The sequence below is a fragment of the Nerophis ophidion genome, linkage group LG08 (genome assembly GCF_033978795.1).
Source record: "Nerophis ophidion isolate RoL-2023_Sa linkage group LG08, RoL_Noph_v1.0, whole genome shotgun sequence".
NCBI lineage: Eukaryota > Metazoa > Chordata > Actinopteri > Syngnathiformes > Syngnathidae > Nerophis > Nerophis ophidion.
In genome coordinates, this window is record NC_084618.1 from 20,245,829 (window position 1) to 20,263,328 (window position 17,500).

The 17,500-nt window shown below is 38.8% G+C and overlaps 1 protein-coding gene across 1 annotated transcript in view; it reads left to right on the top strand.

Moving 5' to 3' along the window:
• Positions 1-17,500, top strand: part of LOC133557498 (prostaglandin E2 receptor EP4 subtype-like) — a 19,707-nt gene that overhangs the window by 1,595 nt on the left and 612 nt on the right. Inside the window, exon 2 of the mRNA XM_061907977.1 lies at positions 16,820-17,500. This exon is cut by the window's right edge and continues 612 nt beyond it. Within this exon, the coding sequence (XP_061763961.1) occupies positions 16,820-17,311 (492 nt within the window). The 3' untranslated portion in view covers positions 17,312-17,500. The remainder of the gene's footprint in view (positions 1-16,819) is intronic.

A 17,500-nucleotide genomic window follows, 5' to 3' on the forward strand; every position in this document is an offset into this window, starting at 1 on the left:
CGTATCATTTGCCTACAAAATTGTGATAAGTACACCTCTGCGCAAACAAGAAAAAAACAGAGAAATAGATCAACTTGCAACAAAGAACTCTTTAAAAGTTGTTTTTTAGTCTGTAACAGAAAACTATTTAAAAACAAAATACAAAATTGTGATAAGTACACCTCTGCGCAAACTGCCGCTTCATTAGGAACACCGGAATACGCTTTATTAGCCAAATATATTTAATAGTTTGACGACAATAGTCGACTGTGCCCTCTTTCTTTAATATTAACAAAAAAAAAAATTGTATGTATATATATATTTTTATTAATAATAAAGACCCTTAATTTGAAATTTTACCGCAAACAACCCTTGCCCCTTCCGGTCTGTTACTGGATCGGAATAAAAAGGCAAATTTCCCCTCAAATATTTACTATATTTACTATAAATCCTGTCATTTGTCTACGAAATTGTAATAAGTACACCTCTGCATAACATCGTGTCCTTATTGACATAAAACAAGAAAAAAATCGCAACAAATAACCCATTAAACATTATTTTATAGTGTGTAACAGAAAAAATATTTTAACCGTATCATTTGCCTACAAAATTGTGATAAGTACACCTGTGCGCAAACAAGAAAAAAAAAGAAAGAAATAGATAAACTTGCAACAAAGAACTCTTTAAACGTTTTTTTTTAGTCTGTAACAGAAAACTATTTAAAAACAAAATACAAAATTGTGATAAGTACACCTCTGCGCAAACGGCCGCTTCATTAGGAACACTGGAATACGCTTTATTAGCCAAATATATTTAATAGTTTGACAACAATAGTCGACTGTGCCCTCTTTCTTTAATATTAACACATTTTGTTTTTGTATATATATATATTTTTTTATTAATAATAAAGACCCTTAATTTGAAATTTTACTGCAAACAACCCTTTCCCCTTCCGGTCTGTTACTGGATCGGAATAAAATGGCAAATTTCCCCTCAAATATTTACTATATTTACTATAAATCCTGTTATTTGTCTACGAAATTGTAATAAGTACACCTCTGCATAACATCGTGTCCTTATTAACATAAAACAAGAAAAAAAAGGAAAAAGAAATCGCAACAAATAACTCATTAAACATTGTTTTTTAGTCTGTAACAGCAAAAATATTTTAATCGTATCATTTGCCTACAAAATTGTGATAAGTACACCTATGCGCAAACAGGAAAAAAAGAAAGAAATAGATAAACTTGCAACAAAGAACTCTTTAAACGTTTTTTTTTTAGTCTGTAACAGAAAACTATTTAAAAACAAAATACAAAATTGTGATAAGTACACATCTGCGCAAACGGCCGCTTCATTAGGAACACTGGAATACACTTTATTAGCCAAATATATTTAATAGTTTGACAACAATAGTCGACTGTGCCCTCTTTCTTTAATATTAACACATTTTGTTTTTGTATATATATATATTTTTTAATTAATAATAAAGACCCTTAATTTGAAATTTTACTGCAAACAACCCTTGCCCCTTCCGGTCTGTTACTGGATCGGAATAAAATGGCAAATTTCCCCTCAAATATTTACTATATTTACTATAAATCCTGTTATTTGTCTACGAAATTGTAATAAGTACACCTCTGCATAACATCGTGTCCTTATTAACATAAAACAAGAAAAAAAAGGGAAAAAAAATCGCAACAAATAACTCATTAAACATTGTTTTTTAGTCTGTAACAGCAAAAATATTTTAATCGTATCATTTGCCTACAAAATTGTGATAAGTACACCTATGCGCAAACAGGAAAAAAAGATAGAAATAGATAAACTTGCAACAAAGAACTCTTTAAACGTTGTTTTTTAGTCTGTAACAGAAAACTATTTAAAAACAAAATACAAAATTGTGATAAGTACACCTCTGCGCAAACTGCCGCTTCATTAGGAACACCGGAATACGCTTTATTAGCCAAATATATTTAATAGTTTGACGACAATAGTCGACTGTGCCTTCTTTCTTTAATATCAACAAAAAATTTGTTGTATATATATATTTTTTTTTAATTAATAATTAAGACCCCTTAATTTGAAATTTTACCGCAAGCAACCCTTGGCCCTTCCGGTTTGTTACTGGATCGGAATAAAAAGGCAAATTTCCCCTCAAATATTTACTATATTTACTATACATCCTGTCATTTGTCTATGAAATTGTAATAAGTACACCTCTGCATAACATCGTGTCCTTATTGACATAAAACAATAAAAAAAGAAAAAAATGGCAACAAATTACTCAAACATTGTTTTTTAGTCTGTAACTGAATTTTTCTTTTTAATAATATCAATTGTCTGCAAAATTGTGATAAGTACACCTCTGCGCAAACAAGAAAAAAAAAGAGAAATAAATAGATCAACTTGCAACAAAGAACTCTTTAAAAGTTGTTTTTTAGTCTGTAACAGAAAACTATTTAAAAATAAAATATGAAATTGTGATAAGTACACCTCTGCGCAAACTGCCGCTTCATTAGGAACACCGGAATACGCTTTATTAGCCAAATATATTTAATAGTTTGACGACAATAGTCGACCGTGCCCTCTTTCTTTAATATTAACAAAAACATTTTTGAATATATATATTTTTTTTATTAATAATAAAGACCCTTAATTTGAAATTTTACCACAAACAACACTTGCCCCTTCCGGTCTGTTACTGGATCGGAATAAAATGGCAAATTTCCCCTCAAATATTTACTATATGTACTATAAATCCTGTCATTTGTCTACGAAATTGTAATAAGTACACCTCTGCATAAAATTGTGTCCTTATTAACATAAAACAAGAAAAAAAAGGAAAAAAATCTCAACAAATAACTAATTAAACATTGTTTTTTAGTCTGTAACAGAAAAAATATTTTAATCATATCATTTGCCTACAAAATTACACCACTGCGCAAACAAGAAAAAAAAAGAAAGAAATAGATCAACTTGCAACAACGAACTCTTTAAACGTTGTTTTTTAGTCCGTAACAGAAAACTATTTAAAAACAAAATACAAAATTGTGATAAGTACACCTCTGCGCAAACGGCCGCTTCATTAGGAACACCGGAATACGCTTTATTAGCCAAATATATTTAATAGTTTGACAACAATAGTCGACTGTGCCCTCTTTCTTTAATATCAACAAAAAATTTGTTGTGTATATATATATATATTTTTTAAATTAATAATAAAGACCCTTAATTTGAAATTTTACCGCAAACAACCCTTGCCCCTTCCGGTCTGTTACTGGATCGGAATAAAATGGCAAATTTCCCCTCAAATATTTACTATATTTACTATAAATCCTGTCATTTGTCTACGAAATTGTAATAAGTACACCTCTGCATAACATCGTGTCCTTATGAACATAAAACAAGAAAAAAAAGGAAAAAAATCGCAACAAATAACTCATTAAACATTATTTTATAGTGTGTAACAGAAAACATATTTTAATCGTATCATTTGCCTACAAAATTGTGATACGTACACCTCTGCGCAAACAAGAAAAAAAAAGAAAGAAATAGATAAACTTGCAACAAAGAACTCTTTAAACGTTGTTTTTTTTAGTCTGTAACAGAAAACTATTTAAAAACAAAATACAAAATTGTGATAAGTACACCTCTGCGCAAACGGCCGCTTCATTAGGAACACCGGAATACGCTTTATTAGCCAAATATATTTAATAGTTTGACAACAATAGTCGACTGTGCCCTCTTTCTTTAATATTAACAAATTTTTTTTGTATATATATATTTTTTTTTATTAATAATAAAGACCCTTAATTTGAAATTTTACCGCAAACAACCCTTGCCCCTTCCGGTCTGTTACTGGATCGGAATAAAATGGCAAATTTCCCCTCAAATATTTACTATATTTACTATAAATCCTGTCATTTGTCTACGAAATTGTAATAAGTACACCTCTGCATAACATCGTGTCCTTATTAACATAAAACAAGAAAAAAAGAAAAAAATGTCAACAAATTACTCAAACATTGTTTTTTAGTCTGTAACAGAATTTTTTTTTTTAATAATATCAATTGTCTGCAAAATTGTGATAAGTACACCTCTGCGCCAACAAGAAAAAAAAAAGAGAAAGAAATAGATCAACTTGCAACAAAGAACTCTTTAAAAGTTGTTTTTTAGTCTGTAACAGAAAACTATTTAAAAACAAAATACAAAATTGTGATAAGTACACCTCTGCGCAAACGGCCGCTTCATTAGGAACACCGGAATACGCTTTGTTAGCCAAATATATTTAATAGTTTGACAACAATAGTCGACTGTGCCCTCTTTCTTTAATATTAACAAAAACATTTTTGAATATATATATATTTTTTATTAATAATAAAGACCCTTAATTTGAAATTTTACCGCAAACAACCCTTGCCCCTTCCGGTCTGTTACTGGATCGGAATAAAATGGCAAATTTCCCCTCAAATATTTACTATATTTACTATAAATCCTGTCATTTGTCTATGAAATTGTAATAAGTACACCTCTGCATAACATCGTGTCCTTACTGACATAAAACAAGAAAAAAATGGCAACAAATTACTCAAACATCGTTTTTTAGTCTGTAACAGAATTTTTTTTTTAACAATATCAATTGCCTGCAAAATTGTGATAAGTACACCTCTGCGCAAACAAGAAGAAAAAAGAGAAATAAATAGATCAACTTGCAACAACGAACTCTTTAAACGTTGTTTTTTAGTCCGTAACAGAAAACTATTTAAAAACAAAATACAAAATTGTGATAAGTACACCTCTGCGCAAACGGCCGCTTCATTAGGAACACCGGAATATGCTTTATTAGCCAAATATATTTAATAGTTTGACGACAATAGTCGACTGTGCCCTCTTTCTTTAATATTAACAAAAAATGTGTTGTATATATATATATTTTTTTTTTATTAATAATAAAGACCCTTAATTTGAAATTTTACCGCAAACAACCCTTGCCCCTTCCGGTCTGTTACTGGATCGGAATAAAATGGCAAATTTCCCTTCAAATATTTACTATATTTACTATAAATCCTGTCATTTGTCTACGAAATTGTAATAAGTACATCTCTGCATAACATTGTGTCCTTATTGACATAAACAAGAAAAAAAGGAAAAAAATCGCAACAAATAACTCATTAAACATTGTTTTTTAGTCTGTAACAGAAAAAATGTTTTAATCGTATCAATTGCCTACAAAATTGTGATAAGTACACCTCTGCGCAAACAGGAAAAAAAGAAAGAAATAGATAAACTTGCAACAAAGAACTCTTTAAATGTAGTTTTTTTAGTCTGTAACAGAAAACTATTTAAAAACAAAATACAAAATTGTGATAAGTACACCTCTGCGCAAACGGCCGCTTCATTAGGAACACCGGAATACGCTTTGTTAGCCAAATATATTTAATAGTTTGACAACAATAGTCGACTGTGCCCTCTTTATTTAATATTAACAAAAACATTTTTGTCTCTATATATTTTTTTATTATTAATAAAGACCCTTAATTTGAAATTTTACCGCAAACAACCCTTGCCCCTTCCGGTGTTTTACTGGATCGGAATAAAATGGCAAATTTCCCCTCAAATATGTGACTATAAAGCGTATCTTTTGCCTAAAAAAAATGTGATAAGTACGCCTCTGCATAACATTGTTTTTTTTAGTCTGTAACGGAAAAATATTTAAATCCTTTTTTTAAATTATAAAACATATTTTGACAGACTTGAACCATTTGATGCTGAAAAAATAAATAATAAATCTTGATTAATCAGCAAAAATTTTACATTGTGTGCGCTCCCACTCACTGCCGTCACTATAACTCGTTTCATTTGTCTACAAAATTGTGATAAGTACGCCTCTGCATAACATTGTGTCCTTATTAACATTACATAAAACAAACGACAAAAAAAAACTCTATGAATGTAGTTTTTTAAAGTCCGTAACAGAAAACTATTTAAATCCTATCATTTGTCTAAAAAATTGTGATAAGTACACCTCTGCGCAAACTTCTGTCCGCTTCATTAGGAACACCAGAATTAGCTTTATTTGTTCAATAGTTTGACACCAATAGTCGACTTTGCCCTTTTTCTTTAATATTAACAATAAATATTAACTAAAAACTTTTTGCATACATTTTTTTTTTTTTTATTAATAAAGACCCTTAATTTGAAATTTATCGCAAACATATCCCTTGCCCCTTCCTGTCTGTTACTGGATCGGAATAAAATGGCAAATTTTCCCTCAAATATTTACTATAAATCCTGTCATTTGTCTACTAAGTTGTAATAAGTACACCTCTGCATAACATTGAGTCCTTATTAACATAAAACAAACAAGAAAAAATGGATAAACTTGCAACAAAGAACTCTGTAAACATTTTTGTAGTGTGTAGCAGAAAAAATATTTAAATCCTATCATTTGTCTACAAAATTGTGATAAGTACACATCTGCGCAAACAAGAATAAAAAGAAAGATATGGATAAACTTGCAAAAAAGAATTCTATAAACATTGTTTTTTTTAGTCTGTAACAGAAAAATATTTAAATCCTATCATTTGTCTACAAAATTGTGATAAGTACACCTCTGCACAAACTTCCAGTCGGGATTGGCGCACTCGCACGCCGCATCATTAGGAACACCAAAATTAGTTTTATTTGTTTCCAATAGTTTGACACCAATAGTAGACTGTGCTCTCTTTCTTTAATATTAACAATAAATATTAACTAAAAACTTTTTGCATAATATTTATTTATCAATAAAGACCCTTAATTTGAAATTTTACCACAAACATATCCTTTGCCCCATTCGGTCTGTTACTGGATCGGAATGAAATGGCAAATTTCCCCTCAAATATTTACTATAAATCCTGTCATTTGTCTACAAACATTGTAATAAGTACACCTTTGCATAATATTGTGTCCTTATTAACATAAAAAAACAAGAAACAAAAGAAAAAAATGGATAAACTTGCAACAGGACTCTTTAAACATTGTTTTTTTTAGTGCGTAGCTGAAAAAATATTCAAATCCTCAAAGGTTACCAACGTCATGACTTCTATAGATCGTGTTTGTGTTTTTTTTTTTTTTAAAACAACAATAAAAAAGAAGGGAACCGGGGGAAACCTTAAGGTCCCCTTGTTGTTTGAAAGGGGGGAAACCTTAAGGTCCTCACATTGTTTGAAAGGGGGGAAACCTTAAGGTCCTCACATTGTTTGAAAAGCGGTAAACCTTAAGGTCCCCTCGTTGTTTGAATAGGATGTGCTTTTCTTGGCCGTGTGCCAGGTCCTCCCTACGGACGGACGCGAGTCTCATTAGGCAAAGTTTCCCTTTGGACGCACGCCACGCATGTCCACCGCGTGAGAATATGTCCGACTATCTCGTACGTCTTTTGTGAACGGCCCATTTCATGGGCTCGTTTTGGCAGACTTCTATGTGACACACAAAAAGGCCAAAAAGGCAACATTAGATTTGGGTTTTTTTCTTAATCTGGTTGTCCACTTTAAAAATGAGTGCAAGGGGGGAAAAAGTGAAACCGTGAATGTATTAGTCGGAATGAGACAGACTACTATCAGTTAGATGGCGAAATAACTCAAAACATTCAAAGTAAAATATTCATGAAATTTGCAGGGAATGTCAGAAATGGGATTGCAGGGGATATTGGAGAGTTACAGAATTTTTCCTCTGCATTTGACCCATCCCCTTGTTCACCCCCCTGGGGGGCGAGGGGAGCAGTGAGCGGCAGTGGTGGCCACACCCGGGAACAATTTTTGGCGATTTAACCCCCAATTCCAACCCTTGATGCTGAATGCCAAGCAGGGATGTAGTGGGTCCCATTTATATAGTCTTTGGTATGACTCGGCCGGGGTTTGAACTCACGACCTACCGATCCCAGGGTGGACACTCTAACCACTAGGCCACCGAGTAGGAATTCTTATCCCCTGCATCTGCGTACACGTAGGAACCCAATGAAGGCTAAAATGTAATTGTGCTTCGAAGGACTCTTTTACGTGAGTACTATCCTTACTACAAAAAAATAGTGAACACCGTATTTTTCGGACTATAAGGCGCACTTAAAATCCTTTCATTTTCTCAAAAATAGACAGTGCGCCTTATAACCCGGTGTGCCTAATGTGCGGAATAATTCTGGTTGGGCTAACCGACCTCAAAGCTATTTTACTTGGTACATGGTGTAATGATAAGTGTGACCAGTAGATGGCAATCACACATAAGAGATATGTGTAGACTGCAATATGACAAATTTTATATGTTCTATTAAGAATATAGAACATTACACATGGCGCTCAAAAATCTATCAAAATGTTTTAGGAGGACTTTGGTAAGCTATGAAGTCACACCGCTTGATGAATTGTACTGTGCTTCAACATAGGAGTATTATTATGGTGTGTGTATAAGGTAAGACATATTATCTGGCGCTTTGTTTCGCAATAGTATGCAAAAACAACTTTCCTGACCTTCTGGTACCTGCTGGGGTCTGCATAAGTCCTGAAAATGTGCGCGCTTCCGCCTTTGTAGTCCGTTCTGACCCTGTATTTCGTGTTCTCTGGGACGCCCATCCTCCGCTGTTGCCGTTTCGAATATAAAGTAGTGGGCGGCATGGCGTAGTGGGTAGAGCGGCCGTGCCAGAAACCTGAGAAAAAAATCGCTGCCGTTGTGTCCTTGGGCAGGACACTTCACCCTTTGCCCCCCGGTGCTGCTCACACTGGTGAATGAATGATTGGTGGTGGTCGGAGGGGCCGTAGGCGCAAACTGGCTGCCACGCTTCCATCAGTCTACCCCAGGGCAGCTGTTGCTACATATGTAGCTTACCACCACCAGGTGTGAATGAATGATGGGTTCCTACTTCTCTATGAGCGCTTTGAGTATCTAACAATAGAAAAGCGCGATATAAATCTAATCCATTATTATTATTATTATTATTATAAAGTTTTTCTTTATATCTGTCAGTAAACTCGCCATGAAAGCGCTAAAACATACTGGTGTGGTGAGTTTACATTATTCACCCAAGGAACTTTAGTTATTCAAGAGTTCTGACCACTTTAATGCGCCTTATAATCTGGTGTGCCCTACGGTTCGGAAAATACGGTAATAATTAATATCAGGAATGGGTACCGTTCACATTTGAACAGATATACGTTACAAATGTCCCAATACCTGGGAATCGACACCAATACTCATAGGTGCCAATTTTCGACACTATAGCGCAGGCCTGGGCAGTTATTTGACTCAGGGGCCACTTTAAGAGAAAAAAAATTGGCCTTGTGGTTAGTTAAATCCCCGAGTCATACCAGAGACTATAAAAATGGGACCTATTATTTCCCTGCTTGACACTCAGCATCAAGGGTTGGAATTGGGGGTTAAATCACAGAAAATGATTCCCGGGCGCGGCCACCGCTGCTGCTCACTGCTCCCCTAACCTCCCGGGGGGTGTTCAAGGGTGTTGGGTCGAATGCAGAGAATAATTTCGCCACACCTTGTGTGTGTGTGTGTGTGACAATCATTGGTACTTTAACTTTACTTTATCGTCACGTTTCAGTCAATTACAGTCGTAAGTCCAAGACGTCTGTTTATGGTGTGTTTTGTTGCGACCTGTAACGTGTTAACACAGTAAGTATTTTTTTTTTTGCATCAGCTGTCAGAAACGTATACCTTAGTTGTGGTTTTCATGAACCGATTTGGAGGTGTTGAAATCTTATTGTGAAATCGCCAATGTCAACAGCAAAGCCAATCTTAGAGCATTCAATCGATCGCAACGGGATTGTTTTGGTTTGTCTCGTTTCTTTCGTCTCTCATCAGAGTAGGCTTCTTTAGTTCGTGCTCATAGACTTAGATTGGTCAGATCTAGTCTCGTTTCAAAGAAAAACCAAACGGTCCAGTTGCGAATGATTGAACGCCCCGAGATTAGGAAGACCCGGATGAATGAGAACATTCACAGAACGCAAAGCCGATGTATATTAGCATCAAGCTAGCATATTTTTTGGGGAAAAAGTGGCGGCTTACTTTAATGAAGGCTGAATATTGTTGTTTTTTGAGTCAATTTCTTTGTTGGCATCGAGACTTGCAACAGTTTGGCCGAGTGCTCGGGTGCAGTGACGGCACAGGCAATCCAGGGACCGTAACATGGCACCGTTGGATTTGATGCGGATCCAGGACCTGTTCAAAACCGTCCCAATTTAATATTCATGTGTCACACTTCAAATGATCTAATGTATGATTTATGAGGTTGTTTGTTTTTACTGAGAAATCGAAAGCATGCCTTTCGGCACTTGATTGACGACGTCTTCACGTGAAACCATTACCTGATAAATGGTACATTAGGTCGTTTAATAGTTTGTTGTTAAATGACAAAATAAGTGACGTGAATTATATTTATATAGCGCTTTTCTCTAGTGACTCAAAGCGCTTTTACACAGGGAACCCCAATATGAGTTACATTTAAACCAGGGTAAAGTGTCTTGCCCAAGGACACAACGGCAACCGCTCCAAATGAAAAAATATATGAATCCTTAAAACATTGTTTTTCAACCTTTTTTAAAGCCTATGCACATTTTTTTACGTAGAAAAAATCCGTAGCGGCAGAAATCATTAAAAAAAACGAGTTGCCAGGCTCGGGATCTTTCTGTGTGGAGTTTGCATGTTCTCCCCGTGAATGCGTGGGTTCCCTCCGGGTACTCCGGCTTCCTCCCACTTCCAAAGACATGCACCTGGGGATAGGTTGATTGGCAACACTAAAATTGGCCCTAGTGTGTGAATGTGAGTGTGAATGTTGTCTGTCTATCTGTGTTGGCCCTGCGATGAGGTGGCGACTTGTCCAGGGTGTACCCTGCCTTCCGCCCGATTGTAGCTGAGATAGGCGCCAGCGCCCCCCGCGACCCCGAAAGGGAATAAGCGGTAGAAAATGGATGGATGGATGGAGTTGACAGGTAAAAAGTCGTCGTCGCTATTGTTGGATATGACTTTGAACCAATGCAATGAGGTGGCCACTTGTCCAGGGTGTACCAGGCCTTTCGCCCGAATGTGGCTGAGATGGCCTCCGGCAACCCCCCGCCACCCAAAAACGGACAAGCGGTAGAAAAATGAATGGATGGATGGACTTTAAACCTTAAACAAGCATGCATCACTATAGCTCTTGTCTCATAGTAGGTGTACTGTCACCACCTGTCACATCACCCCTTACTTATTGGACTTTTTTGCTGTTTTCCTGTGTGTGGTGTTTTAGTTCTCATATTTTGGTGGCTTTTTCTCTTTTTTCGCTATTTTCCCATAGCAGTTTCAGGTCTTCCTTTGAGCGATATTTTCTCGCATCGACTTCGTTTTAGCAATCAAGACTAATTCCGTGGTTTTTATCCGTCTTTGTGGGGACATTGTCGATTGTCGCGTCATGTTCGGGACGTACACTGTGGACGCCATCTTTGCTCCACAGTAAGTCTTTGCTGTCGTCCAGCATTCTGTTTTTGTTTACTTTGTAGCCAGTTCGGTTTTAGTTTCGTTCTGCATAGCCTTCCCTAAACTTCAATGTCTTTTCATCGGGGCACTCGCCTTTTGTTTATTTTTGGTTTAAGCATTAGATATCTTTTTACCTGCGCCCTGCCTCCCGCTGTTTCCGACATCTACAAAGCAATAAGCTACCGGCTGCCACCTACTGATATGGAAGAGTATTACATGGTTACTCTGCCGAGCTCTAGACAGCACCGATACTTCATTTGCAGACTATAATTACTGGTTTGCAAAAAATATTTTTAACCCAAATAGGTGGAATTAGATCATCTCCGACTTAAAAAAGTTGAAAATGTTTTTCGGGTGTTCCCATTTAGTGGTCAATTGTACGGAATATGTACTGTACTGTGCAATTTACTAATAAAAGTTTCAATCAATCAACCAAAGGACGTCTTCCCATTAAGGAGGTAGGGCCAGGGCTGTCCGATTGGTTTTCTAGTTTACCGCTTAAGATAGGAGATGCATTTTAGAGGAAATTGAAGGCACGTAGCAGCTAAGTGGAGACTGTGGAGTATAGTCTGCGTAAGACATTCGTCAAGCTCCTTTGGAGAGGTTATTTGTTCTACCCAAATTCTAGGCAGAGCCTGTTGAGTCATAGTTATTTCTAAGGAGTTGGGTAGTTTTGGTGACCCAACCAGTAACCCAGCATCTTAAAAAAATTACAAGTTGCAATGCTGACCTCTGCCTGTTTCAGGTTCAAACACTGATGACATCTATTAGACAGACAAGAAGCAAGGAATCATGCAGGGACAGAGTTCAATTCGGCTCAAACGAGGAGAGACGTACGTCACAGCGTCTGCATAAGTCCTACCCCTCCAAACCCTCCGGGGGGATCTTAATATGCACCCCCACAAAAAACAAAAAAAATCGAACCTCGCTTTAACGGGGATACAGACTGCAGAGCTGTGATATTTTTTAAACACATTGTTTATGGTATGTAGTGTTTCCTGTTTTGTTGTTTTTTCAACACAAAATACACAATGGGTTGAATTGAGAAAATGAAAATAAGTAAAATATAGATGGTTCGTTCCAACCTTTACACTGATTTGGATGTCACTTGGGTCCTCATTAGAGATGAGTATCGAGAACCGGCTTTGATTCAGAACTGGTTGCCAGTGTATCAACTCCTTGCAATCCCCTTGCCAATTTTTCAAACAATTTCCTTAACATCTTAAGGCCCAAGCTGTTTGTTTACATGCTTTTTTAATTTCTCATTGCTATTTGGGCTTATTGGACCCTAATTAGAATAAAAATCAACAATCATCATTTGATATGATATACTTAGTCCATAAGTCCACAACCGTGTACTTTATGTTTAATCACATGCTAATTTTTATTTTTACTTTTTTTCCCCTCCAAATTCCATTGTATTTTATACTCTACTGACACCACCCGATGGAAGTATAAGTGTCCACATAAGTAGCCATAAGACCCCAGTTCAGTAGTGTACACAATTTCGGAAATCCATTTCCATCCATCAATTTTCTACCTCTTATTCCCTTTCGGGGTCGCTGGCGCCTATCTCAGCTACAATCGGGCGGAAGGCGGGGTACACCCTGGACAAGTCTCCACCTCATCGCAGGGCCAACACAGATAGACAGACAACACTCACACTCACATTCACACACTAGGGCCAATTTAGTGTTGCCAATCAACCTATCCCCAGGTGCATGTCTTTGGAAATAAGAGCTAAAAAGGCGCTGTCCACGCAAGTGGCCACTAAGGTTTTAACGATTCCAGCCTGCGTCATTTCGCAACGTGCGTAGTGATGTCAGCAACATGGCGCCCGGACGGAAGAACTAAATTTTACCAGAAAAGATTGGAACAGCGCCACCTGTAATAATTGCAAGGTTGCTATTTCATCAGGCGGACGTACGAGCAATATGCTGAAACATTTGAATACGCGGCATGCAATAACTACAAATAAATGTCGCGTTTATTAACTTTTCACCGCAGCGGGTCGAGTACAATCACCCAGGCCAGGAACAACAAACGTCACCGAGCAGTTACTAAGTTTGTGGTCAAAAGCTATTAGTATAGTATCGCGGTACTAATGAATCGAAAACGGTACTATACTCTGTTTGAAGAGTGCTGTTTTTACGAGCTGAGGAGCATGTTCGGCAGCGCACAATCCCTGAGTACTTACAAGTAGACACAGTGTGTAGACAGAAAAGGGAGAACAGACGCATTTTGGCCTAAAAACTGACGATAAAGGTGAAGCTATACCCCTGAAACGCCCTCAGGAAGAGGTGCTTTAAGGCATGGCTAGCTAGCTAGCTAACATCGATCCGCAGTCGGCTGTGTTTTAGCTACTTCTAAATCACTAATCCCCGCCTACCTGGTGACGAATAAAGTACGTTTCTTACAAGTATCATCTCTGCAGGATGAGGAATAGCTAACCATGCTTCACTACACACCGTAGGACAGAGAAAACTATGGGTGCCACAAGACTCTTTTGAAATTTACAAGGAAATAACAGCGTACAAAGTTTTTTTTTGCTTTGTGCTATGTATAAACCAGGACTCTCAGACACGCGGCCCGCACCTTAATATGAAAATTTAATAATAGTGCGGCCAGCGAGTTTTATTTGAATGCCGCTTGACAGCATCAGACTTGGCAACCATCTCAATTTTTCCGGGAGACTACCGAGTTTCAGAGCAACTATTCTCTCGGCTGTCTGCTGGTTTTCACCCAACTAACAATAACAAGGGCATGCTATGATGACAATGCGTTTAGCAACCGTAGCAACCACCCAACCCCGCCCACCTCAACCGACGCACGGGGGTAGGTGTTGGGTGTATAATGTAGCCCGGAAGAGTTAGGGATGCATGGGATTCTGGGTATTTATTCTGTTGTGTTTATGTTGTGTTACAGTGCGGATGTTCTCCCGAAATGTGTTTGTCATTCGCTGTGTTCCAAATTTAGGTTATTTACTGAGATTGAGTCTATGGCTTTGCACTTTGTTTATTTTATATATATATATATATATATATATATATATATATATATATATATATATATATACATATATATATATATATATATGTATATATATATATATATATATAAATATATATATTTATTTATATATGCGATGAGGTGGCGACTTGTCCAGGGTGTGCCCCGCCTTCCGCCCGATTGCAGCTGAGATAGGCACCAGCGCCCCCCGCGACCCCAAAAGGGAATAAGCGGTAGAAAATGGATGGATGGATGGATGGATGGATGGATATATATATATATATATATATATATATATATATTGCATTCTATTTTAGTTATTTTGAATTTACAACCCCCTGGCACTGTTTTTATACTGTTTTGTACTGTTTTTGTACTTACATTGATTATTATTTTCTACTGTTTGTAAATGTTGCACAATACGAAGGTCCTGCAGTCCTGGGTTCAATCCCAGGCTCGAGATCTTTCTGTGTGGAGTTTGCATGTTCTCCCCGTGACTGCGTGGGTTCCCTCCGGGTACTCCGGCTTCCTCCCACTTCCAAAGACATGCACCTGGAGATGAGTTGATTGGCAACACTAAATTGGCCCTATTGTGTGAATGTGAGTGTGAATGTTGCTTGTCTATCTGTGTTGGCCCTGCAATGAAGTGGCGACTTGTCCAGGGTGTACCCCGCCTTACGCCCGATTGTAGCTGTGATAGGCGCCAGCACCCCCCGCGACCCCAAAAGGGAATAAGCGGTAGAAAATGGATGGATGGTTGGATTCTTGTTTGGTGTGGGTTCACAGTGTGGCGCATATTAGTAAGAATGTTAAAGTTGTTTATATCACAACCCTCAGTGTAACCTGTATGGCTGTTGCACAAGTATGCCTTGCAGTCGCTTGAGTCAGCAGCCGCATCAAATTTAGCCGGCCGGCACTCATCCATCCATCCATCTTCTTCCGCTTATCCGAGGTCGGGTCGCGGGGACAACAGCCTAAGCAGGGAAACCCAGACTTCCCTCTCCCCAGCCACTTAGTCTAGCTCTTCCCGGGGGATCCCGAGGCGTTCCCAGGCCAGCCGGGAGACATAGTCTTCCCAACGTGTCCTGGGTCTTCCCCGTGGCCTCCTACCGGTTGGACGTGCCCTAAACACCTCCCTAGGGAGGCGTGCGGGTGGCATCCTGACCAGATGCCCGAACCAACTCATCTGGCTCCTCTCGATATGAAGGAGCAGCGGCTTTACTTTGAGTTCCTCTCGGTTGGCAGAGCTTCTCACCCTATCTCTAAGGGAGAGCCCCGCCACACGGCGGAGGAAACTCATTTCAGCCGCTTGTACTCGTGATCTTATCCTTTCGGTCATAACCCAAAGCTCATGACCATAGGTTAGGATGGGAACGTAGATCGACCGGTAAATTGAGAGCTTTGCCTTCCGGCCCAGCTCCTTCTTCACCACAACGGATCGATACAACGTTCGCATTACTGAAGACGCCGCACCGATCCGCCTGTCGATCTCCCGGCACTCATAACATAGTATTAAAGCGGACGCGACGACATGGTCGAGAGGACGTTTAAGGTATTGCCATCACGGCACGCCCTCAATATTGTTGTCCGGGTGAAAATCTGAGATTGATATCCTGGGGAGACTTCTGGGAGAGGCACTGTAATCTGGAAAACTATTCGGGAAAAATGGGGGGGTCAGCAAGTATGCAGCTGAACCACATCAAGGTGATCCACGAGCCACATGCAGCTCCAGAGCCGCTGGTTGCCGACCCCTGCCGTAGGAGGATTACAATAGCTCACCGGCGTCACCGCTAAGAAAAGATACCTTTATGCAAGGGCCGCCGGAAGCTGGCAGACCCGACAACGATCCTGTTGTCTCCCTGTAATGTTTGTCTGATCTTGAATGGGATTAATTTCCCCTCAGGGATTAATAAAGTATGTCTGATTCTGATTCTCAATGTAAACAAATGCCTCGGGTGGATCTACACCTGAAATCCACTGTAATGATACGAAGTACAACAGCGTCTCTAGTCGATATTACTAGGATTACATCGATATTTTAGCAAGTCTCCCTGTAATGTTTGTCTGATCTTGAATGGGATTAATTTCCCCTCCGGGATTAATAAAGTATGTCTGGTTCTGATTCTGAGATAGCGCTCCTCAATGTAGATAAATACCTCGGGTGGATCTACACCTGACATCCACTCTAATGATACAAACTACAACAGCGTCTCTAGTCGATATTACTAGGATTACCTCGATATTTTAGCAAGTTAAAGCAGCCTAAAAAATAATTTAGAACATTCCTGTACATCTCTTGAATGATCCAGTAATAAAGTTTATTTATCTTTCCTAGCTGAGGATCTTCCAGAACCAGCTGAAAACCCAAAAGGAGGAGTCCACGGGGCTGAACAAAGACCTCCTGGCCATCCGCATGGCCTCCATCAACCCCATCCTGGACCCGTGGGTCTACATCCTGCTCCGGAAGACCGTGGTTTCCACGCTGGTGAAGAAGATCAAGTTCCTCTTCTGCAAAATGGGCGGGGGCCGGCGGGGGAGCGCCAGGCAATTTCGCTGCGACGACGGACGCTTCTCCTCCTCGTCCATCGTGTCCCGGGACTCGCCGTCCCTGGTGTCGTGGGAGCTGCGGGGGATGGCGTGCACCTCGCGGACCTATCTGTGCCCGGGTGAGGAGAAGGCGGCGGCGGGTAGGACGGGTTCATTCGGAGAAAAGGTGGACAGAGGCGCCAGGCCGCCCGCAGAGAAAACATTCTCGAGCGCCCAGGAGGTCACTGGCACTCCTTTAGAAGACCCTAAACAACTCTGCACATGGCGCTTGAACAGATGAGACGGCCACCATTCAGGACCAACTACTGAAGGAGTCAAGAACTTCGAATCGTCCGCCGACCACATTGACTGAAATCACACTCAATTTCTAATTCCTACTTATTACCGATACCTATTTTTGTTGTACCTTCATATCTCCCGGTAACAGTTAGAGATGCTACCTCACTAGAAGCATTTAAGTCCCATCTTA